At 48.7% G+C, this 24,857-nt stretch overlaps 1 protein-coding gene across 1 annotated transcript in view; it reads left to right on the top strand.

Moving 5' to 3' along the window:
- ZNF687 (zinc finger protein 687) overlaps positions 1-23,860 on the top strand; it is a 30,594-nt gene extending 6,734 nt beyond the window's left edge. Inside the window, exons 2-9 of the mRNA XM_060758012.2 lie at positions 6,933-9,184; positions 11,512-11,690; positions 11,906-12,082; positions 12,860-13,022; positions 14,737-15,084; positions 16,802-16,914; positions 17,038-17,179; positions 18,869-23,860. Of these exons, the coding sequence (XP_060613995.2) occupies positions 6,953-9,184; positions 11,512-11,690; positions 11,906-12,082; positions 12,860-13,022; positions 14,737-15,084; positions 16,802-16,914; positions 17,038-17,179; positions 18,869-19,327 (3,813 nt within the window). The 5' untranslated portion in view covers positions 6,933-6,952 and the 3' untranslated portion in view covers positions 19,328-23,860. The remainder of the gene's footprint in view (positions 1-6,932; positions 9,185-11,511; positions 11,691-11,905; positions 12,083-12,859; positions 13,023-14,736; positions 15,085-16,801; positions 16,915-17,037; positions 17,180-18,868) is intronic.
- The last annotated feature ends 997 nt before the right edge of the window (positions 23,861-24,857 follow it).

Raw genomic sequence — 24,857 nt, 5'->3', positions numbered from 1 at the left:
AAATACATTACAACGCATGCGCAAAACCATATATATATACACAAACACACATATCAACATATACACACACAAAACACATACACAGAAAGGAGGAAGGAAGGAGAGAAGGAGGGAAAGAGAGAAGGAAGGAAGGAAAGAAGGGGAAAGAAGGAGGGAAGGAGAGAAAGAAGGAAAGGAAGGAGAGGAGGAAGGAAAGAAAGAAGGGTAGAGAAGGGAAAGAAGGAGGGAAGGAGATAAAGAAGTAGAGAAGGAAGGAAAGAGAGGTGGGAGAGAAAGAGGGAAAGAAGGAGAGAAGGAAAGAAAGAAAGGTAGAGAAGGAAGCAAGGAGAGAAAGAGGGAAAGAAAGAAGGGTAGAGAAGAAAGGAGACGAAGAGGGAAATAAGGAGTGAAGGAGAGAAAGAAGGAAGGGAGGAGAGAAGGAGAGAATGAAATAAAAAAGTGAAAGAGGGAAGGAAGGAGAGAAGGAGTCAGTGGCCCAAAGCTAGTGCCGTCCTTAGGAGAGTGAGTAGGCCGAAGACTGTTAGTGTCAGTGGGCCAAAGCTAGTGCCGTCCTTAGGAGAGTGAGTAGGCCGAAGACTGTTAGTGTCAGTGGGCCAAAGCTAGTGTCGTCCTTAGGAGAGTGAGTAGGCCGAAGACTGTTAGTGTCAGTGGGCCAAAGCTAGTGCCGTCCTTAGGAGAGTGAGTAGGCCGAAGACTGTTAGTGTCAGTGGGCCAAAGCTAGTGTCGTCCTTAGGAGAGTGAGTAGGCCGAAGACTGTTAGTGTCAGTGGGCCAAAGCTAGTGCCGTCCTTAGGAGAGTGAGTAGACCGAAGACTGTTAGAGTCAGAGTCAGTGGGCCAAAGCTAGTGTCGTCCTTAGGAGAGCGAGTAGGCCGAAGACTGTTAGAGTCAGTGGGCCAAAGCTAGTGTCGTCCTTAGGAGAGCGAGTAGGCCGAAGACTGTTAGAGTCAGTGGGCCAAAGCTAGTGTCGTCCTTAGGAGAGTGAGTAGGCCGAAGACTGTTAGAGTCAGTGGGCCAAAGCTAGTGTCGTCCTTAGGAGAGCGAGTAGGCCGAAGACTGTTAGACTCAGTGGGCCAAAGCTAGTGTCGTCCTTAGGAGAGTGAGTAGGCCAAAGACTGTTAGAGTCAGTGGGCCAAAGCTAGTGTCGTCCTTAGGAGAGTGAGTAGGCCGAAGACTGTTAGAGTCCGTGGGCCAAAGTTAGTGTCGTACTGCAGCCAAAAGGTCATCAAAATCCGGGGTCTTCATGTCCCCCATGGCGGAGATTTCAGAAGGATCTTGAAGGAAAACGGGAGAGAAAAAGAGAATGGTTTTGGAAGAAAAATAGAATTAGTAGGCCGAAACCTGTTAGAGTTAGTGGGCCAAAGATAGTGTTATCCTGAGGAGTGTGAAGTAAACCTCAGTGGGAGAGAAGCCTCATGTGAGAAAGCTCCAGTGTGAAGGCTGCTGTGTGTAAAGCTACTGTGTATTTGTTTGTGTTCTTGTAAATAGTGCAACCGTATTATTTTACTACTAAGAACAGCCTCCTAAGGAAACTATCATGTTAGTCTGTGTGTTATTACTTTGGTGCTGGGTCACACTGCTGCTAATAAGTTACTCTGTTGTGCATTTATGGGGAGGGTCTTTTGTTGATAAGCCCACTTGCCCAACAGATGAATCTATGAACTCTCATCATCTGTTGATGATGGTTCCAGATCGCCTCCAAAATCTGTTAGATTTAGTGGGCCCAAGGCTAGTGTCATCCTGGGGAGTGTGAGATAAACCTCAGTGTGAGAGAAGCCCCATGTGAGAAAGCTCCAGTGTGAAGGCTGCTGTGTGAAAAGCTACTGTGTATTTGTATATTAGTGTTATGGAAACCGTGTTTTTGTAAATAGTGCAACTATATTATTTTACTAATAAGAAGAGCCTCCCATGGAAGAGACAATGTTAGTCTGTGTGTTATTACTTTGGTGCTGTGTCACGCTGCTGCTAATAAGTTACTCTGCTGTGCATTCATGGGGATGGTCTTTTGTTGATAAGCTCACTTGCTCAGTATATGATTCTATGAACTCTCATCATCTGTTGATGAAGGTTCTAGATTGCCTCCAAAACCTGTTAGTTAGTGGGCCCAAAGCTAGTGTCATCCTGGGGAGTGTGAGATAAACCTCAGTGTGAGAGAAGCTTCATACTTCGGTGCTGGGTCATGCTGCTGCTCATAAGTTACTCTGCTGAGCATTCATGGGGATGGTCTTTTGTTGATAAGCCTACTCGTCCAACAGATGATTCTGTGAACTCTCCAAACCCTTTTAGTTAGTGGGCCCAAGGCTAGTGTCGTCCTTGGGAGTGTGAGGTAAACCTCAGTGTGAGAGAAGCTTCATACTTTAGTGCTGGGTCATGTTGCTGCTAATAAGTTACTCTGCTGAGCATTCATGGGGAAGGTCTTTTGTTGATAAGCCCACTTCCCCAACAGATGATTCTATGAACTCTCACTATCTGTTGATGAAGGTTTCAGATCGCCTCCAAAATCTGTTAGATTTAGTGGGCCCAAGGCTAGTGTCATCCTGGGGAGTGTGAGGTAAACCTCAGTGTGAGAGAAGCTTCATACTTTGGTGCTGGGCATGCTGCTGCTAATAAGTTACTCTGCCGTGCATTCATGGGGATGGTCTTTTGTTGGTAAGCCTACTCGTCCAACAGATGATTCTGTGAACTCTCCAAAACCTTTTAGTTAGTGGGCCCAAAGCTAGTGTCGTCCTGTGGAGTGTGAGGTAAACCTCAGTGTGAGAGAAGCTTTATACTTTGGTGCTGGTTCATGTTGCTGCTAATAAGTTACTCTGCTGAGCATTCATGCGGAGAGTCTTTTGTTGATAAGCCCACTTCTCCAACAGATGATTCTATGAACTCTGATCATCTGTTGATGAAGGTTCCAGATCGCCTCCAAAATCTGTTAGAGTTAGTGGGCCCAAGGCTAGTGTCGTCCTGGGGAGTGTGAGATAACCTCAGTGTGAGAGAAGCTTCATACTTTGGTGCTGGGTCATGCTGCTGCTAATAAGTTACTCTGCTGAGCATTTATGGGGATGGTCTTTCGTTGATAAGCCTACTCGTCCAACAGATGATTCTGTGAACTCTCCAAAACCTTTTAGTTAGTGGGCCCAAGGCTAGTGTCATCCTTGGGAGTGTGAGGTAAACCTCAGTGTGAGAGAAGCTTCATACTTTGGTGCTGGGCATGCTGCTGCTAATAAGTTACTCTGCTGTGCATTCATGGGGATGGTCTTTTGTTGATAAGCCTACTCGTCCAACAGATGATTCTGTGAACTCTCCAAAACCTTTTAGTTAGTGGGCCCAAGGCTAGTGTCGTCCTGTGGAGTGTGAGGTAAACCTCAGTGTGAGAAAAGCTTCATACTTTGGTGCTGGGTCATGTTGCTGCTAATAAGTTACTCTGCTGAGCATTCATGGGGATGGTCTTTTGTTGATAAGCCTACTCGTCCAACAGATGATTCTGTGAACTCTCCAAAACCTTTTAGTTAGTGGGCCCAAGGCTAGTGTCGTCCTGTGGAGTGTGAGGTAAACCTCAGTGTGAGAGAAGCTTCATACTTTGGTGCTGGGTCATGCTGCTGCTAATAAGTTACTCTGGGGCTCTGAGTTAGTGGGCCCAAGGCTAGTGTCGTCCTGTGGAGTGTGAGGTAAACCTCAGTGTGAGAGAAGCTTCATACTTTGGTGCTGGGTCATGTTGCTGCTAATAAGTTACTCTGCTGAGCATTCATGGGGATGGTCTTTTGTTGATAAGCCTACTCGTCCAACAGATGATTCTGTGAACTCTCCAAAACCTTTTAGTTAGTGGGCCCAAGGCTAGTGTCGTCCTGTGGAGTGTGAGGTAAACCTCAGTGTGAGAAAAGCTTCATACTTTGGTGCTGGGTCATGTTGCTGCTAATAAGTTACTCTGCTGAGCATTCATGGGGATGGTCTTTTGTTGATAAGCCTACTCGTCCAACAGATGATTCTGTGAACTCTCCAAAACCTTTTAGTTAGTGGGCCCAAGGCTAGTGTCGTCCTGTGGAGTGTGAGGTAAACCTCAGTGTGAGAGAAGCTTCATACTTTGGTGCTGGGTCATGCTGCTGCTAATAAGTTACTCTGGGGCTCTGAGTTAGTGGGCCCAAGGCTAGTGTCGTCCTGTGGAGTGTGAGGTAAACCTCAGTGTGAGAGAAGCTTCATACTTTGGTGCTGGGTCATGTTGCTGCTAATAAGTTACTCTGCTGAGCATTCATGGGGATGGTCTTTTGTTGATAAGCCTACTCGTCCAACAGATGATTCTGTGAACTCTCCAAAACCTTTTAGTTAGTGGGCCCAAGGCTAGTGTCGTCCTGTGGAGTGTGAGGTAAACCTCAGTGTGAGAGAAGCTTCATACTTTGGTGCTGGGTCATGTTGCTGCTAATAAGTTACTCTGCTGAGCATTCATGGGGATGGTCTTTTGTTGATAAGCCTACTCGTCCAACAGATGATTCTGTGAACTCTTCAAAACCTTTTAGTTAGTGGGCCCAAGGCTAGTGTCGTCCTGTGGAGTGTGTGGTAAACCTCAGTGTGAGAGAAGCTTCATACTTTGGTGCTGGGTCATGTTGCTGCTAATAAGTTACTCTGCTGAGCATTCATGGGGATGGTCTTTTGTTGATAAGCCTACTCATCCAACAGATGATTCTGTGAACTCTTCAAAACCTTTTAGTTAGTGGGCCCAAGGCTAGTGTCATCCTGGGGAGTGTGAGGTAAACCTCAGTGTGAGAGAAGCTTCATACTTTGGTGCTGGGTCATGTTGCTGCTAATAAGTTACTCTGCTGAGCATTCATGGGGATGGTCTTTTGTTGATAAGCCTACTCGTCCAACAGATGATTCTGTGAACTCTCCAAAACCTTTTAGTTAGTGGGCCCAAGGCTAGTGTCGTCCTGTGGAGTGTGAGGTAAACCTCAGTGTGAGAGAAGCTTCATACTTTGGTGTTGGGTCATGCTGCTGCTAATAACTTACTCTGGGGCTCTGAGTTAGTGGGCCCAAGGCTAGTGTCGTCCTGTGGAGTGTGAGGTAAACCTCAGTGTGAGAGAAGCTTCATACTTTGGTGCTGGGTCATGTTGCTGCTAATAAGTTACTCTGCTGAGCATTCATGGGGATGGTCTTTTGTTGATAAGCCTACTCGTCCAACAGATGATTCTGTGAACTCTTCAAAACCTTTTAGTTAGTGGGTCCAAGGCTAGTGTCGTCCTGTGGAGTGTGTGGTAAACCTCAGTGTGAGAGAAGCTTCATACTTTGGTGCTGGGTCATGCTGCTGCTAATAAGTTACTCTGGGGCTCTGAGTTAGTGGGCCCAAGGCTAGTGTCGTCCTGTGGAGTGTGAGGTAAACCTCAGTGTGAGAGAAGCTTCATACTTTGGTGCTGGGTCATGTTGCTGCTAATAAGTTACTCTGCTGAGCATTCATGGGGATGGTCTTTTGTTGATAAGCCTACTCGTCCAACAGATGATTCTGTGAACTCTCCAAAACCTTTTAGTTAGTGGGCCCAAGGCTAGTGTCGTCCTGTGGAGTGTGAGGTAAACCTCAGTGTGAGAGAAGCTTCATACTTTGGTGCTGGGTCATGTTGCTGCTACTAAGTTACTCTGCTGAGCATTCATGGGGATGGTCTTTTGTTGATAAGCCTACTCATCCAACAGATAATTCTGTGAACTCTCATCATCCTACTCATAATATAAATGGAGTTGCTTTTTGCAGCCTGCGTCCTTGTTGATTCCCTTGTTGTTGAATCGTGATTCCCAGCCTGGCACAGTTGGCGTGTCGGGTCTTGCAGAGCTGGTAGAACAAAATGGCCATCCCTGGCAGGAATGTGATAAGATGGTTCTCTTCTGCTTTGTTTTGCTCCTCCTGGGGTTTGATCTCCTCCTCGTCGGGCCTCGAAGGAATGTGCAATCTTGCTTTGCACCTTTGTTGTGACTGTTGCAGAGTTGGGATCGAACCAAGACGGCCGGGGTCTCTCTTTGCCCCCTCTCCTCCCCATTGGCTCTAGGGCTTTGGAAACAGGTGTCGCGCACCTGTCGAAAGGGTGGCAGACCCGCGTGGCTTGCGGAGCAGCTGTCGCCCGGAGCCGCAGAAGGCCTGGCGGACATCTTGGCCATCTCTCCTCGCCCTTTCCGCTCCGAGGGATCTCTCTATCTGCTGGAAGGTGCCCCCATTCTCTCCATTCTTTGACTCTTTGCATTCTCTCCCCTCCCCAGTTTGGAAGGACAGCTTCCAGCACAAAAGCTGCCGCTTCCTGTGTGTTTTGTCATGCGGTGGTCTGCCTTTAAGCTGAAATCTTTTCAAGTGTGACATTCTCGCGTGTCCCCTTTTGTGGTTTTTAAGGTGCCCCATTTCCTGCTACGTAAAGCAATACATTGCAATGGCCATGCCCCTTCATCCCTTTGCCCCTTCCACTGTTGACTTATGTTGATTTCAGAGGAGGGTTGGTGTTAGCAGCGGGAAAGCGGAAAATATTTCCTCCTTGTCCCTTTATTTTTCTGCAGGAACGCAGTTGGGTAAAAATAGTTCCCAGTGGTGTGTCCTCTTGGCGTGGAATTCTTAGAATTGCTCTCTCAAACATGGGAGGCTTGGCTTGCTGCAATAATAATAATAATAATAATAATAATAATAATAGCAGCAACAACAGCAACACTTGGGAAGTGTCCGACGTGTGATCCAATTTAACAGCCAGCAGAGTGTCTGCTGTGGACGCATCTTGTTGTGTATAATAATAATAATAATAGCAACAACAGCAACACTTGGGAAGTGTCTGACGTGTGATCCAATGCAACAGCCAGCAGAGTGTCTGCTGTGGACTCACCTTGTTGTGTTTCAAATAATAATAATAGTAATAATAATAATAATAATAATACATGCTTGGGAAGTGTTCCTCCATAACCATACTCTTTTTCTCTCCCATTTTCCTTCCAGATCCTTCTGAAATCTCCACCATGGGGGACATGAAGACCCCGGATTTTGATGACCTTTTGGCTGCCTTCGACATTCCGGATATCGATGCCAGCGAGGCCATCCACTCCGGTCAAGAGGAAACGGAGGCCCACATCAAGCCTATCCCAGCAGAGCCAGCGGTCCCCGAGCACAACCTCCCCCATGTTGACATCACCACTGTCAGTGTCATCGTGAAGAATACGGTCTGCCCTGAGCAGCTGGAACCCGTGGACGGGAGGGTCAAGGACCCCCACACCACCGCCGGCCCACGGCTGCTCCAAAACGGCTTTGCTGCGTCCGAGGTGCCGCATGCCTCTCCTGCCCGCCCAGCGGAAACAATACCTCCCGCCAACGGAGAGTGTTGGGCACCGAAAGATAAGACGGCAGCCAAAAGCCTCGATCTCTTCTCCCACTTTGGACCCAATCCTCACGGGGACGATAACGCGGAGGCCAACCTCATTGACCAGCCGCACGAATGCAAACCCAAGGACAAGACCCTCGCGGTGCCTCCCCTCTCCCCGGCCCCTGTACTTTCGGCCGCCCCGCCTTTAGAGCGCCACGAATCCGTCCAGGAGGGTCCTGGGCCACTCACGCCACCCTTCCCTCCATCATTGGATGCCTGTCCGACCGGTGGGCCGAGTCTTCCTCTCAATCCTCCTCCACCGCTGCCGCCTCTTCCAGTCATCAAGCAGGAAGCCGACGGCGAGGCGTCCTGCTTGGGAGGCAGTTCGTTGGGCCGTCCGAAATCGGGCTCCGTTTGCTATTCCGCAGACGATTCCCCCGTGGCACCGTGGACTGCTTCAGACAGCAACCTCAGCGGGCCCCACGACAACGATGCCGAAGTGAAGCGTTCCCCCTCCAGCCCACCAAATAAGCTCTTCAAAAGCTCTCCCGGGGCTTCTGCCTCGCCGAAACCTCTCCCCAGCAATGCGGCCTTGAAGGAAGAGCCTGTCGAGAAGCCCGTGCTGTGTACGTCCAGCGGGGAGGAGGGAATGGAGGAGGAAGAGGAGAACGCAGACGAGAGCGATGGGTCTCCCTCATCCAATTCTTCGCGGCCCTTGAGGGTGAGGATTAAGATCATCAAGACATCTTCCGGAAACATCACCAGGACGGTCACGAGGGTGTCTTCGGATTCGGATCCCGGAGCGGCCAAGGCGTTATTGGAGAGCGATTCCCCGGAAGTGACGGTCACCGCCGGCGACGAATCCACACTTCCTCCCTTAGCAGAGAAGGAGGAGTCCCCCAGCCCCAAAGCCGTGCCCACCAGCCCCGTGAAGGTCGTTGAAGGTCCCAAAATCGTCAGCGTGCAACTGGGCGACGGGACCAAGATCAAAGGGACGGTGCTGCCCGTCTCCACCATCCAGAACGCCAGCAGCGCCATGCTGATGGCTGCCAGCGTGGCCCAGCAGAAGGCCGTGGTCCTGCCCAGCAAAGCCGTGGCCAAGAACATCATCAGCTTGGTCCCGCAGGCTTTGCCCAAAGTTGCCGAAGCGCGGACTGCGCCAGGCCAGCAGTCTCCTGGCGCGAACCAGAAAGTCAACGGCACCACGGTGGTGGTGATGCAACCCCAAAAGTCTGTACCTGCCGTCGCCGGGACGGTCATCTCCCGCAGCCAGTCCAGCCTGGTGGAGGCCTTCAACAAGATCCTGAACAGCAAGAACCTCCTGCCTACCTACAAACCCAACCTGGTCCCGCCGGCGGAGTCCAGCCTCTCTCTGCCGCCCTTGGGGTTCCGCTGCCTCGAGTGCGGGGACGCCTTCGCCCTGGAGAAGAGCCTGGCTCGGCACTACGACCGGCGCAGCATGCGCATCGAGGTGACCTGCAACCACTGCACCAAACGCCTGGTCTTCTTCAACAAGTGCAGCCTCCTCCTCCACGCCCGCGAACACAAGGACAAAGGGCTGGTCATGCAGTGCTCCCATCTCGTCATGCGCCCTATCGCTCTGGACCAGATGATCGGGCAGCCCGACATCATGCCGCTGGCCTCCTTGGCCTCCCTTAGCACCAACAAGGCGGCCGCCGTAGCCTCTGCCGCCATGACACAAGAGGCACTGGCAGTGGCTGCCTCCGCCACCGGCGTGGCTTCCTCTCAGGACTTGCCAGTCTTACCTTTGAACGGTGGTACGGAGCCGGCGACCACCAACTCGTGCCAGTGCCTGGAGTGCAAGGAACAGTGCAAGGATAAGGCCGGCCTTGCCGCTCACTTCCAGCAGACCGCCTCTTCCACCTCCACGGTATAATTATGGAGGGAATTACGGGGAGGAAGGGGAGGATGAGATGATTGACAGGCCTCAATCTTGGATGTAACATGACCATTTATGGGGACAGACATTGCCACGTTTGGGGGCATGTTCATGTTATTTATTTATTTATTTATTTATTTATCGTGCCAGAAACTAGTTGAGGGTACAGTTAAAATGCATTTAAAAACACAAACAATGTTAAATAATGTATTGTTGAAGGCTTTCATGGCCGGAATCATTGCGTTGTTGTAGGTTTTTCAGTTTCTATGCCCATGTTCTAGAAGCATTCTCTCCTGATGTTTCGCCTGCATCTATTGCAGGCATCCTCAGAGGTTGTAAGGTTTGTTGGAAAAAGAAAAGGAGGAGGATGGATGGAAGGAAGGGAAGGATAAAGGAAAGAGGAGGAAGGAAAGACAAAAGGGAAGGAAGGAGAAAGAAGGAGAGAGGGAGTAAAGAAGGAATGAAGAATGAAAGTGTGGATGGAAGGGGAAAGGGGGAAGGGATGGAAGTAAGGAATAAGGAAACGGAAGGCAAGAAAGGGTGGAAGGGAAGGAAGGAAGAGAGAAGGAGAGAGGGAGGGAGGGAAGGAGGAAGGAAGGATGAAAGGGTAGAATGGAAGGTTTGCAGGAGAAAGAAGGAAGGAAAGAAAGAAGGAGGGCAAGAAAGGGTGGAAGGCAAGGGTGGAAGGAGAAAGGGAAAGAAGGGAGGTAAGGAAGGAAAGAGAGAAGGAAGGCACGAAAGGGTGGGAGGCAAGGAAGGAGAGGGAGGAAAGAAGGAAGGAAGGACGAAAAGGTGGAAAGGTAGGCTGAAAGGAGGAAGATAAGCATCATCGGATACTTATGTAAGGCTGCCCTGAGTCCCCTTGTGGGGAGAAGGGCGGGATAGAAATGTATGTAATAATAATAAATAATAGAGGGAAGGGAGGGAAGGAAGGCAAGAAAAGGTGGAAGAGTGGGATGGAAGGAAGGAAGGACGAAAGGGTGGAAAGGAAGTCTCAGAGGAGAAAGAGGGAAGAGAGGGAAGTAAGGAGGAAGGAAAGAGAAGGAAGGAAAGAAAGGGTGGAAGGAAGGGAAGGAAGGAGAAAGAGGGAGAGAGACCAAAGGAAGGAGGGAGGGAAGGAAGGATGAAGGGGTGGAAGGGAAGGGGAAGAGGGAGGGAAGGAGGGAGGCAAGAGAGAAGGAAGGCAAGAAAGGGTGGAAGGGAAGGATGGAAGCAAGGGAAGGAAGGAGAGAGGAAGGAAAAAAGGATGAAAGGGTGGAAAGGAAGGCTGAAAGGAGAAAGAGGGAAGGGAGGGAAGTAAGGAGGAAAGAAAGGTGGAAGGAAGGGAAGGAAGGATGAAGGGGTGGAAGGAAAGGGGAAGTGGGAGGGAAGGGGGAAGGCAAGTGAAGAGGAAGGAAAGAAAGGGTGGAAGGAAGAAGAAAGGGAGAGAGGGAAGGAAGGACGAAGGGGTGGAAGGGAAGGGAAAGAGGGAGGGAAGGAGGGAGGCAAGTGAAGAAAGGATGGAAGGAAGGGAAGGAAGGAGAAAGAAGGAGAGAGGGAAGGAAGGGTGAAGGGAGGGAAGGGGAAGAGGGAGAGAAGGAGGGAGGCAAGAGAGAAAGAAGGCAGGAAAGGGTGGAAGGGAAGGATGGAAGGAAGGAGAGAGGGAGGAAAAAAGGAAGAAAGGATGAATGGTGGAAAGGAAGGCTGAAAGAAATAAGGAAGGGAGGTGGAAGGAAAGACAAGGAAGGCAAGAAAGGTTGGAAGAGAGGGATGGATGGAGGAAGGAAGGATGAAAGGGTGGAAAGGAAGGCTGAAAGGAGAAAGAGGGAAGTAAGGAGGAAGGAAAGAGAAGGAAGGAAAAAAAAGGGTGGAAGGAAGGGAAGGAATTAGAAAGGGAAGGAAGGAAGGACAAAGGGGTGGAAGGAAAGGGGAAGAGAGAGGGAAGGAGGAAGGCAAGAGAGAAGGAGGGATAGGATGCTGAGAGGAGGGCCTGAGAAAAGAGCCCAAGGGGCCGCATCTGGCCCCTGGGCCTGGGTTTGCCCATACTTGGAACTAGAGCATGAACCAGTGGGCTCAAATTAAAACAACGAGAGTCCACGTCAACATTGAGAAAAAACCTCTTGATCATAGGAGCAGTTTGGGAGTGGAATAGCCTGCCTTCTTTGATGTTTCTTCAGATCGATTGGGCTTTTCTTGAAAGCGCAAAGCCTTGGCAAAGCGAGGGGCAACTCCTTTTCCTGGGGATCTGTGGGGTTGCTGAGTGAATCATGCTTCTCGCCGCTGAATGGATTCACAGCCTCTGCCCCTTTCCCCCTTTTTGTTTTCCTTCCTCCGGAAAGGTCTGCAGCACCTGCCCCATGATCATGCCCAACCGCTGCAGCTTCAGCGCCCACCAGCGCATGCACAAGAGCCGCCCGCCCCACGTCTGCCCCGAGTGCGGGGGCAACTTCCTCTTGGCGAACTTCGAAGCTCACCTCAAGGACGCCTGCCTCCATTTCTCCCGGAGGATCGGCTACAGGTAAGAGCAATGACTTTTTGCAATAACCTGGCTAATGCCAGGTACCCAAGTTAGTTTGATATAAAATAAACCTTTTGTAGACCTTTTGTTGCTATTAGGTATATAATAGGCATGAAAATTCAACATTTACTGATAGTAATAGCTTTCTCTGCCTTCCCAAACGGGCCGCTTCTCATCTCTTCTGGTTCCTCCTGTTCTTGTGTCCGCTTCCTTAGGTGTCCGAGCTGCTCTGTCGTGTTTGGAGGGGTCAACTCCATCAAGTCCCACATCCAGGCCTGCCACTGCGAAGTCTTCCACAAGTGCCCCATCTGCCCCATGGCGTTCAAGTCGGCCCCCAGCGCCAACGCCCACATTTTCACCCAGCACCCCGGCTTCGGCACCCAGTTGCCCAAGTAAGGAGACAACAACAGCCTATGTGTCTGTGCTGCGTCCGTTGTGTGTCACTAAGTTGGGACACAGACCCTACAGGTCCTCATGTGGTGGTGACCGCTAACCATAACATTATTTCTGTTGCTACTTCATAACTGTAATTTTGCTCCTGTTATGAATCGTAATGTAAATATCTGATATGCAGGATGTATTTTCATTCACTGGACCAAATTTAGCACAAAATTTGAATGCTGGTAGGGTTGGAGGGGGATTGCTTTTGTCATTTGGAAGTTGTAGTTGCTTGGATTTATAGTTCACCTATAATCAAAGAGCAGCCTGAACTCCATCAATGATAAAATTGGGCCAAACTTGGCACACAGAACTCACATGACCAACAGGGTTTGTTGGGCATTGACCTTGAGTTTGGGAGTTGTAGTTCACTGACATCCAGAGAGTGATGGAGCTGGACCAAACTCGACACAAATACTCAATGCGCCCAAATGTGAACACTGGTGGAGTTTGGGGGAAATAGACCTTGGCATTTGGGAGTTGTAGTTGCTGGGATTTATAGTTCACCTACAAGGAAGCAGGCCTCAATGTATGCCTCAGAGAATGTTGCTGCCATAGAACCATAGGGGTGGAAGTGACCCCAAGGACCATTCAGTCCAAATCTATTCCATGCTGAAAGACACCATCAGAGCCCTCTTGGCAGAGGGCCATCCTGCCTCTGCCTAAAATCCAGAAAGCCCTCCCTTTTGGGTCTAGTGTTGATGTTAATCTATCCCCTTTGCTTTCTCCAGGCTGATCTACAAGTGCGCCATGTGCGACACGGTCTTCACCCACAAGCCCCTGCTCTCCTCCCACTTTGACCAGCACCTGCTCAACCAGAGGGTGAGCGTCTTCAAGTGCCCCGACTGCCCTCTCCTCTTCGCCCAGAAGCGGACGATGATGGAGCACCTCAAGGTGAGATATAGGGAGACCCTCACCCCTTCTAGGCCCACACTATTTTATTTATTTTTATTTTTTATTTTTATTATTATTATTTTATTATTTTTTATTATTATTATTATTATTATTTATTTTTATTATTTTTATTATTTTTATTATTTTATTTTATTTTATTTATTTACGACATTTATATGCTGCCCTGCTCACCCCAAAGGGGACTCAGAGTGGCTTACAAGATATATATATACATACAATATATTATATTATTAGAACAGTACAATATCAGTAGTAAATATTACTATACTGTACAATACCATTATATTGTAATATTATTAGTAATATTACATGTTATATAAACACATAATTATAAAATCATATTATTATTAGCATTATATTGCATTACATTATAATATTACAAACATCTTATGTATATACAATATATTATATTATATTATATTATATTATATTATATTATTAGATTTGAACTGTCCCTTGGCCCCCTCTCTCTTCACTCTGGCCCAGAATGGCAGGTGGTTCTGGGGGGAGGAGTCCCCAACTGATGACATATGTAGGAGACAAGATGGAACTGTCCCCTGGCCGCCCCTCTCTTCATTCTGGCCCAGAGTGGCAGTTGGTGCTGGGGAGAGGGGTCCCCAACTGATGAGATATGCATGAGACAAGATGGAACTGTCCCCTGGCCCCCTCTCTCTTCACTCTGGCCCAGTTGGTGGTGGGGGTGGGGTCCCCAGCTGATGACATATGCAGGAGGCAAGATGGAACTGTCCCCTGGCCCGCTCTCTCTTCACTCTGGCCCAGAGAGGCAGTTGGTGATGGGGGAAGGGGTCCCCAAACGATGATATATGCAAGAGACAAGATGGAACTATCCTCTGGCCCCCTCTCTCTTCACTCTGGCCCAGAGCGGCAGTTGGTGCTGGGGGAAGGAGTCCCCAACTTATGACATATGCATGAGACAAAATGGAACTGTCCCCTGGCCCCCTCTCTTTTCACTCTGGCCCAGTTGGTGGTGGGGCGTGGGGTCCCCAGCTGATGATATATCCAGGAGACAAGATGGAACTGTCCCCTGGCCCTCTCTCTCTTCACTCTGGCCCAGAGTGGCAGTTGGTGCTGGGGGAAGGGGTCCCCAACTGATGACATATGCAAGAGACAAGATGGAACTGTCCCCTGGCCCCCTCTCTCTTCACTCTGGCCCAGAGCGGCAGTTGGTGCAGGGGAGGGGGGTCCCCAACCGATGAGATATGCAAGAGACAAGATGGAACTGTCCCCTGGCCCCCTCTCTCTTCACTCTGGCCCAGAGCGGCAGTTGGTGCAGGGGAGGGGGGTCCCCAACCGATGAGATATGCAAGAGACAAGATGGAACTGTCCCCTGGCCCTCTCTCTCTTCACTTTGTCCCAGAGGGGTTGTTGGTGCTGGGGAAGGGGTCCCCAAGTGATGACATATGCAGGAGACAAGATGGAACTGTCCCCTGGCACCCTCTCTCTTCACTCAAGATGGAACTTTTGTTTACAATTTCCTCGAATGTCTTTCTCCTCCTTAGAAATGGCTAGCGTCAGCCCTGACCCCATCTTAGGATAATAATAATGGGTTGTCTGGTTTCTGGGCTGTATGGCCATGTTTTAGCAGCATTTTCTCCTGATGTTTTGCCTGTATCTGTGGCTAGCATCTACAGGCACTAACCTCCCACCACTCCTTCCTCTCGTTGTGTAAAAGAAATCCCATCCGCCCCAGAAGCCCAAAGAAGAGCCCACCAAGAAGCTGCCTGCCGCCGCTCCCGCTGCCCCTGTTGCTCCTGCTCTGACCCCCAAGCAAGAACCCATCGAAGAGCCCCCGCCACCCCCCGCCGCCAAGGTCTCAGATTCCTCGCCCTCCTCTTCGTCCGAAGACGAGGAGCCGCCCAGCTCCCCCGAGGTGCGCAAGGCCAAGCGGGGCCGCTTCCAGCAGCGGAGGACCGGGGCCAGCGGCCGCTCGCGCAGCAACGGCTGGACCTGCGGCATCTGCCACTCCTGGTTCCCCGAGCGGGACGAGTACGTCGTCCACATGAAGAAGATCCACGGGAAGGTGAGTGAGGGCCGCAGTTGGGTTAAGCCTTTCACATCCCCAAAGATAAGGGGCAGACTTTGGGGAAGCGTGGGTGGGATTGGGGGTGGGTGAGTTTTAAAGCATATGTTGTCTGTAATTATCTGTAACACAGAGGCCTTCTCATACTGAGGCCTACTAACAACTGAGGCTCCAGTATCCCAAAGAAATAAAGGAACAAAAACACACAGACCAATGTTATCTCTTCCTTTGGAGGCTTTTCTTTATAGCAAAATAATATGGTTGCAGTATTTACAAGAACGAGGTTTCCACAACACAAATAAAGTTATTTACATTTCCTTCTTTGCTTCCACGCTGGGCTTCTTCTCATGCAGATAAACAGCTTCACTGTCACAGAGCCTCTTCTCACACCGAAGTTACACAAGAGCATCACACAGTAGCTTTGTACACAAGGCCTTCAACCTGGGGCTTACTCTCACATGGCCTTAACATACTGAGGCCTGCTGACACTGAGGCCTCTCTCAGACTGAGGCCTCCCCCACACTGAGGCAAACTAACACAGAAGCCTTGTCATACTGAGGTCTACTTAAAGTTGAGGCCTACCTCCCACTGAGGGCTTCTCAGAATGAGAGTTCTCTCAGACCGAGCCCTCCCTCACACTGAGGCAAACTGACACAGAGGCCTTCTCATACTGAGGCCTACTAACAACTGAGGCACTTCTCCCACAGAGACCTCTCACAGACTGAGGGCTACGAAGCTATAGGCACACCCCCACCACACAAAAGCAAAGTATGGCACCTTCTTCCAAAATGGTGGCTGGAATTGATATCACCATCCGCTTCAGGTGCACCGCAACAAGCCCTTGTGACCTCCCTCCCTCTGCACAAAGTGACCCAACTAAAGCCACACTCACACACTACATAAAATAAAATATGGCTCCCGAGTGCACTCTACGGTGCATGTGGAGCCTTTGTGCCATTCGAAGAAGAGCTCTTCTTGACAACAGCTAGTGCGCAGAAGTCACTTCCAATTAACAACAACAAAAGAGCCTCTCCTGGCCCTTAAGTGGCCCCAGGGTCCAAAACTGTGGCAACCTGTTAGGGATTCCTCATTTTTGGAAAAGAAGGGAAGTGTTCAGGAATTGGAGGGAGAAGAAGAATCAGACGATGAGGGTTTGAAAGTGCCCACATTTCTAGAGAGACGAAAAGAGACAGAGCACAGGCGGCATTCAGCTAGGATAGCTGCTAAAAACGCTCAGCTAATCGGGAGACTCCCTAGCACCTTTTGCGTGGGGAATTTAGGGCTATACATCAGAGGCAGGAGCGGTAACAACAACCCTGATACTGATGTTTTCACACCAATGGAATCTGCTTTGTGTCTGCTTCCAAGGACTTAGTTCATTGCCCGTTGTCTGTTGGAAGACTGGTGTTTTGTTTGGGACTTTGTAAGATACTTTGATTTGTGTCTGGATTAAGACTTCCTTGTTTTCTTTTGCACTTTTCAATTGCATTTGCTGAAGTAAAGCATTTTTCTTTTACTTTCAACATTATCTAAAAGCTGTTTTTGGAGGGCTACTCAGGACACAACCCCCCGCCCCACCCCCCCTGGAGAGCATATTGGGGTAGTTGGGAAGAACTACATGGCACCTCAGGGCTGTCGAGGCCCGACTCCTCTGCAAATGGATTTGTGACGCTCCATAGGTTGAGGTGTGACCATTCCCTCCCTTCTCTCTTTCCAGTGCGTGAAGAAGTTTCCCTGCCACCTCTGCGAACGCTCCTTCTGCTCGGCCCCCAGCCTCCGGAGGCACGTCCGGGTGAACCACGAGGGCATCAAGCGCGTCTACCCCTGCCGGTAGGGACCCCTTCATCCTCCCCATTGTCTGGCGCTGTTGGGGACACACGGGTTGGCGCCTGCAGGGGTTATTTGGCCCACTTATTGTGTTCTTGTAGCACTGAATTTGGCTCTCCTCCGCAGGTACTGCACGGAAGGCAAGCGTACCTTCAGCAGCCGCTTGATCCTGGAGAAGCACATCCAGGTGCGCCACGGCATCAAAGTGACCGACGACACCCAGAGCCAGGAGGTACTCCTCACCCGCTCAGGACCCAGGAACCTCCAGGTAGAGGGGCCGTGGGGGAATTGAGTGGTGGTCTCCATCTAAGTTCTAACAAGGCCTGACCTTGCTTAGTTTACACTATGGGGTAGAATTTGACATGAGAAAGATGCCCAGCATGGAAGCAAAGAAGGAAGTATAAAGGACTTGCGGAAATCTTGTTCTCATATTATTTTACTACAAAGAAAAGCCTCCTACAGAAGAGAGAACATTGGTCTGTGTGTTTTAGTTCTTCTGACTTTGGGCTATTAGTGCTGGGTCATGCTGCTACTGATAAGTTACTCTGCTATACATTCATGGGAAGTGTGAGGTAAACCTCAGTGTGTGAGAAGCTTCAGGGTTTAACCCACTGTGTCACCGGGGAAAAGAGAACATTGGTCTGTGTGTTTTAGTTCTTATGACTTTGGGCTACTGCTGCTGGGTCATGCTGTTACGAATAAGTTAGTCTGCTATACATTCATGGGGAGTGTGAGGTAAACCTCAGTGTGTGAGAAGCTTCAGGGTTTGACCCACTGCGCCAACAGGGAAGAGAGAACATTGGTCTGTGTGTTTTAGTTCTTCTGACTTTGGGCTACTGGTGCTGGGTCATGCTTTTACTGATAAGTTACTCGGCTATACATTCATTGGGAGTGTGAGGTAAACCTCAGTGTGTGAGAAGCTTCAGGGTTTAACACTGTACCACCAGGGAAGAGAGAACATTGGTCTGTGTGTTTTAGTTCTTCTGACTTTGGGCTATTAGTGCTAGGTCATGCTGCTACTGATAAGTTACTCTGCTATACTTTCATGGGAAGTGTGAGGTAAACCTCAGCATGTGAGAAGCTTCAGGGTTTAACACTGCGCCACCGGGAAGAGAGAACATTGGTCTGTGTGTTTTAGTTCTTCTGACTTTGGGCTACTGGCGTGGTGTCATGCTGCTACTGATAAGTTACTCTGCTATACATTCATGGGGAGTGTGAGGTAAACCTCAGTGTGTGAGAAGCTTCAGGGTTTAACACTGCACCACCGGGGAAGAGAGAACATTGGTCTGTGTGTTTTTGTTCTTATGACTTTGGGCTACTAGTGCTTAGTCATGCTGCTATTCATAAGTTACTCTGCTATACATTCATGGGGAGTGTGAGGTAAACCTCAGTGTGTGAGAAGCTTCAGGGTTTAACACTGCACCACCGGGGAAGAGAGAACATTGGTCTGTGTATTTTAGTTCTTATGACTTTAGACTATTAGTCCTGGGTCATGCTGCTACTGATAAGTTGCTATACATTCATGGGGAATGTGAGATACACCTCAGTGTGTGAGAAGCTTCAGGGTTTAACACTGCGCCACCGGGAAGAGAGAACATTGGTCTGTGTGTTTTAGTTCTTCTGACTTTGGGCTATTAGTGCTGGGTCATGCTGCTACTCATAAGTTAGTCTGCTATACATTCATGGGGAGTGTGAGGTAAACCTCAGCATGTGAGAAGCTTCAGGGTTTAACACTGCGCCACCGGGAAGAGAGAACATTGGTCTGTGTGTTTTAGTTCTTATGACTTTGGGCTATTAGTGCTGGGTCATGCTGCTACTGATAAGTCAATCTGCTATACATTCATGGGGAGTGTGAGGTAAACCTCAGTGTGTGAGAAGCTTTTGTTAATAAGCCCACTCACCCAAGAGTAATCTTTGAGTATTAACAGATGACTCTTTCCTTCCCTCCCTTTTGCAGGCGTCGCTCCGGAAGCGCAAGCTCTCCTCGGACGAAGGGGACTCCTGCAGCGAGGAGCCGGACAGCACCACCCCGCCTTCCAAGACCCACAAAGGCGACCGGAAGCCCCCCTTCACCTGCCGCAAGTGCGGCTACGCGGCTTCCTCGGCGGCCGACTTCCAGGAGCACATCCCCCAGCACCGGACAGGCGAGAGCGCCCACCAGTGCCGGGAGTGCGGGCTGTGCTTCACCTCGCAGGTCTCCCTCAACCGCCATCGCTTCATCACCCACAAGAAGAAGCGGGGGGCTGGGCCGGGCTCCGATCCCCCGGAGGAGGACCCCCCGACTCCCGGCGAGGGCCGGCTCTCCTGTACCGTCTGTGGCAAGGCCTTCGACACCGAGCTCAACCTCAAGACTCACTTCCGCACCCACGGCATGGCCTTCATCAAAGCCCGGCAGAACGTCGGGGCGGACAACTAAACCGGGGCAAACCCGATCCAGACGTCGGAGGGCGGCGGTCCCATCCTCACTCTCATCTTGACGCCGAGTGATGGCAGAGAGGTTGGAATCGGGGAACGAACGAACAACCAAGAACGAGGGCCTTATTTATAACGTTCGATTTGCCTCTTCCAACAAAAGCCTCGTCTGACGGGTTTCGGTTCCGTATTTGGTTTCCAAAGGGCTGAAACTATTCCCGGGGGCAAACGGAAACCCCACGTACGAGGATGTAGACCTCCAAGGACCAGGATATGGATCTCCCCGTGCGGGGAATTTTGTGAATCACTGTAAAAGGTGGGAGGTTTGTTCCTCCTTCTGGGGTTGGTTCATTCATCCTTTTTAAAAATTTCTTCCTTCGTTTGTTCTTTTCCTAGCACACCGTAGCATTAACCAGGCACTAGGTTTGAGCGGAGTTCTCTCTTTTCTCGCCAAGGTTTGATTCCTCCCAGAGATAGCTATCTTGCTCCCATCCTCTCCGTCTTCCTCCAGTCTCAAAGTCCGTGTTTCAATTTCCTTCCTTTCTACAGAATCATGGGTTGTCTTCTTCCCTTCCTGGGCTGGAGCAATTGCTCCCCACCAACCGACGGGTGCTTTTTCTATGTGCTTCCGATGCTTTCCAAGCCATTCCAAAGGCATATTAGAGTCAGTGGGATAAAGCTAGTCTCGTTCTGAGGAGAGCGAGTAGGCCGAAGCCTGTTAAGAGTCCTGAGGAGTGTGAGGTAAACCTCAGTGTGAGAAAAGCTTTGGTGAGAGGCAGAACAACTCCTTAATGACTCCTTAAAAACAATAACAGCTTTGGTTGTCATCCTGAGGAGTGTGAGGTAAACCTCAGTGTGAGGGACGCTTTGGTAAGAGGCAGAACGACTCCTTAAAAAAATTACATATTTGGTAGTCATTCTGAGGAGTGCGAGGTAAACCACAGTGTGGGAAAAGCTTTGGTGAGAGGTAGAACGGCTCCTTAATGACTTCTTAAAAACAGTCACAGCTTTGGTAGTCATCCTGAGGAGTGTGAGGTAAACCTCTGTGAGAGAAGCTTTGGTAAGAGGCAGAACAACTCCTTAAAAAATTACAGCTTTGGTAGTCATCCTGAGGAGTGTGAGGTAAACCTCAGTGTGAGAGAAGCTTTGGTAAGAGGCAGAACGACTCCTTAAAAAATTACAGCTTTGGTAGTCATTCTGAGGAGTGTGAGGTAAACCTCAGTGTGAGTAAAGCTTTGGTGAGAGGCAGAACGACTCCTTAACAACTCCTTAGAAAGAATCACAACTATGGTAGTCATCCTGAGGAGTGTAAGGTAAACCTCAGTGTGAGAGAAGCTTTGGTGAGAGGCAGAATGACTCCTTAACGACTCCTTAAAAACAATAACAGCTTTGGTAGTCACCCTGAAGAGTGTGAGGTAAACCTCAGTGAGGGATGCTTTGGTAAGAGGCAGAACGACTCGTTAAAAAATTACAGCTTTGGTAGTTATTCTGAGGAGTGTGAGGTAAACCTCAGTGTGAGAGAAGCTTTGGTGAGAGGCAAAATGCCTCCTTAAAAACAATCACAGCTTTGGTAGTCATATTAGGTAGTCATCCTAAGGAGCGTGAGGTAAACCTCAGTGTGAGAGAAGCTTTGGTGAGAGGCGAATGACTCCTTAAAAACAATCACAACTTTGGTAGATATCCTGAAGAGTGTGAGGTAAACCTCAGTGTGAGAGAAGCTTTGGTGAGAGGCAAAACGACTCCTTAAAAACAGTCACAGCTTTGGTAGTCATTTTCGGAAGCATTCTCTCCTGACGTTTTGCCCACATCTGTGGCAAGCATCACAGAGAATGCTTCCGGAACATGGCCAGACAGCCTAGAAAACACACAACAACCTATGTTATGGTGCTTACATATTTATTCTTTCCTCCCCCCATTCCCAACTGGGAAAATGCCCAAAGCTGGGCCTTTGGGAGGTTGGTGGACTCCAGTTCCCATTATCCTTCCTCGATCTGCCCAGAATGGCCGAATCTGACAGTACTTGGAGTCCACCTGACTGTTTTTCAGTCTTTTGTTTTGGAAATGCAGCTTCTTGAATTGTGTTCTGACAAATCCCGCTTCCAGATCATGCTGTCAATCTTTACCAATCATGATATTGATCTTCCGCCCGCTTACCGCTCCGATTTGGACCCATATTCAGGGATGGAATTATGTCTCGTCTTCCAAATAGTCTCCTGACTGGCAAAACATTCCTAGATTGCAAGGCCCACAAACTGCTGGAAGCAGCAGCTTGTTTCCTCTTCCTTTCCTTCCTTCCTTCCTTCCTTCCTTCCTTCCTTCCTTCCTTTTTAAATACATAGCGCAAACGGAGGATCCCGAAGCTCCTGATACCTGTTCCGGTGCTTGAAATCATGTCTGTTCTCTATTGATTTGGATCAGGATGGAGAGAGGCTCCTCCTTGTTGTAGTCACTTGAATATTTGTTTTTTCTTGGTTTCGTTTTTTGGGGTTCTTTGGGGTGTTTGTCACATTAACCAAGTATACACTTCAAAAACAAAATTTCGAGTCCGGCGACGGTTGTTTTCTTTGCGGAGAGCAAAGGGAGTTGTGTCTTATTTTGACTCGTTTGGCGTAAAGATCTGTTTGGAGAGTCCAACCAAATGGGGACGGACTATAACTCCCAAATTATTCAAGGCCGGGGATTGTCGTCCAAGATCTGGAGCAAGAAAAGTGGGCGAATTCGTGAGAGGCAGAACGACTCCTTAAAAACAGTCACAGCTTTGGTAGTCATCTTAGGTAGTCATTCTGAGGAGTGTGAGGTAAACCTCAGTGTGACAGAAGCTTCGGTGAGAGGCTGAACGACTCCTTAACTGCTCCTTAAAAACAATCACAGTTTTTGTAGTCATTCTGAGGAGTGTGAGGTAAACCTCAGTGTGGGAGAAGCTTTGGTGAGAGGCGGAACAACTCCTTAACGACTCCTTAATAACAGTCACAGCTTTGGTAGTCATTCTGAGGAGTGTGAGGTAAACCTCAGTGTGAGAGAAACTTTGGTGAGAGGCAGAACGACTCCTTAAAAACAATCGCAGCTTTGGTAGTCAACTTAGGTAGACATTCTGAGGAGTGTGAGGTAAACCTCAGTGTGAGAGAAGCTTTGGTGAGGGGCAGAACAACTCCTTAACAACTTAAAAGCTCTGGTAGTCCTCCTGAGGAGTGTGAGGTAAACCTCAGTGTGGGAGAAGCTTTGGTGAGAGGCGGAACGACTCCTTAATTACTCCTTAAAAGCAATCACAGCTTTGGTAGTCATCTTAGGTAGTCATTCTGAGGAGTGTGAGGTTAACCTCAGTGTGAAAGAAGCTTTGGTGAGAGGCAGAATAACTCCTTAACAACTCCTTAAAAGCAATCACAGCTTTGGTAGTCCTCCTGAGGAGTGTGAGGTAAACCTCAGTGTGAGAGAAGCTTTGGTGAGAGGCGGAACGACTCCTTAACTGCTTCTTAAAAACAATCACAGTTTTTGTAGTAATCTTAGGTAGTCATTCTGAGGAGTGTGAGTTAAACCTCAGTGTGGGAGAAGCTTGGTGAGAGGCAGAACAACCCCTTAATGACTCCTTAAAAACAATGACAGCTTTGGTAGTCATCTTAGGTAGTCACTCTGAGGAGTGTGAGGTAAACCTCAGTGTGAGAGAAACTTTGGTGAGAGGCAGAACGACTCCTTAACTGCTTCTTAAAAACAATCACAGTTTTTGTAGTAATCTTAGGTAGTCATTCTGAGGAGTGTGATGTTAAGCTCAGTGTGAGAGAAGCTTTGTCGAGAGGCAGAATGACTCCTTAACAACTCCTTAAAAACAATCAAAACATTGGTAGTCATCTTGAGGAGTGTGAGGTAAACCTCAGTGTGAGAGAAGCTTTGGTGAGAGGCAGAACGACCCCTTAAAGACTCCTTAAAAGCAATCAAAGCTTTGGTAGTCATCCTGAGGAGTGTGAGGTAAACCTCAGTGTGAGAAAAACTTTGGTGAGAAGCAGAACGACTCCTTAACTGACGTTTCGCCCGCATCCATAGATGTGGGCGAAACGTCAGGAGAGAATGCTTCTGGAACATGGCCAGACAGCCCAGAAAACTCATAGCAACCCAGATGATGTCATCCTTTTCTTTCACATCTTCCAACACCTCTTTGGACTTGGCTCCTTCTCCCCCCTCCACTTTTTAAAAAATATTGACAAAAATTTCCCAAAAAAATATTAAATAGTGTAAATGATGTTTCATAGAAATTTCTATTGGGGGACAAGAGGCCGCTGCTTTGTAATTATTCGTGGCTGAATTTACGACCCTCCCGCCCCTCGCACTCCAGTGCCTTTAGGTCTATATATATATATAAATATATATATCTTGTGGGGTTTTCTTTTTGTTGTATGGTTTTTAACGGGAGAGAAAAAGAGACAATGGATCCTGTATCTCTGTTTTCTAACCTGGGAGGGGCGGGCAAGTGGGGACAAACTGTGAACCGAATGATTATGCGACATTATTAAAGAAAAGAATTAGTCACTGGATAAAAAAACGACAACGTCTCGCAGGTAACTCCGTCTACTTCCTATCAGTTTGGGTTTTTTGTTTGGTGATTTGATCTCGATGGGAGAAATCGGCCTTGTTTTGGAATGAAAAAATAATCTGGTTAGTTATTTACTCCCAATGGTGCAGCGGATTAAACCGCTGAGCTGCTGAACTTGCTGACCGAACAAGTCTGATCTCAATGGGAGAAACTGGCCTTGTTTTGGAATGAAAAAATAATCTGGTTATTTATTTACTCCCAATGGTGCAGCGGATTAAACTGCTGAGCTGCTGAACTTGCTGACCGAACAAGTCTGATCTCAATGGGAGAAACTGGCCTTGTTTTGGAATGAAAAATAATCTAGTTATTTATTTACTCCCAATGGTGCAGCGGGTTAAACTGCTGAGCTGCTGAACTTGCTGACCGAACAGGTTTGATCTCGATGGGAGAAACTGGCCTTGTTTTGGAATGAAAAATAATCTAGTTATTTATTTACTCCCAATGGTGCAGCGGATTAAACCGCTGAGCTGCTGAACTTGCTGACCGAACAAGTCTGATCTCGATGGGAGAAACTGGCCTTGTTTTGGAATGAAAAATAATCTGGTTATTTATTTACTCCCAATGGTGCAGCGGATGAAACCGCTGAGCTGCTGAACTTGCTGACCGAACAGGTTTGATCTCGATGGGAGAAATCGGCCTTGTTTTGGAATGAAAAATAATCTAGTTATTTATTTACTCCCAATGGTGCAGCGGATTAAACCGCTGAGCTGCTGAACTTGCTGACCGAACAAGTCTGATCTCAATGGGAGAAATCGGCCTTGTTTTGGAATGAAAAATAATCTAGTTATTTATTTACTCCCAATGGTGCAGCGGATTAAACCGCTGAGCTGCTGAACTTGCTGACCGAACAAGTCTGATCTCAATGGGAGAAACTGGTCTTGTTTTGGAATGAAAAATAATCTGGTTATTTATTTACTCCCAATGGTGCAGTGGATGAAACCGCTGAGCTGCT

Source organism: Anolis sagrei, chromosome 12 (assembly GCF_037176765.1).
Source record: "Anolis sagrei isolate rAnoSag1 chromosome 12, rAnoSag1.mat, whole genome shotgun sequence".
Taxonomy (NCBI): Eukaryota; Metazoa; Chordata; class Lepidosauria; order Squamata; family Dactyloidae; genus Anolis; species Anolis sagrei.
Note: the sequence above shows the minus strand (reverse complement) of the source record. Positions and strands in the feature narration are given on the sequence as shown.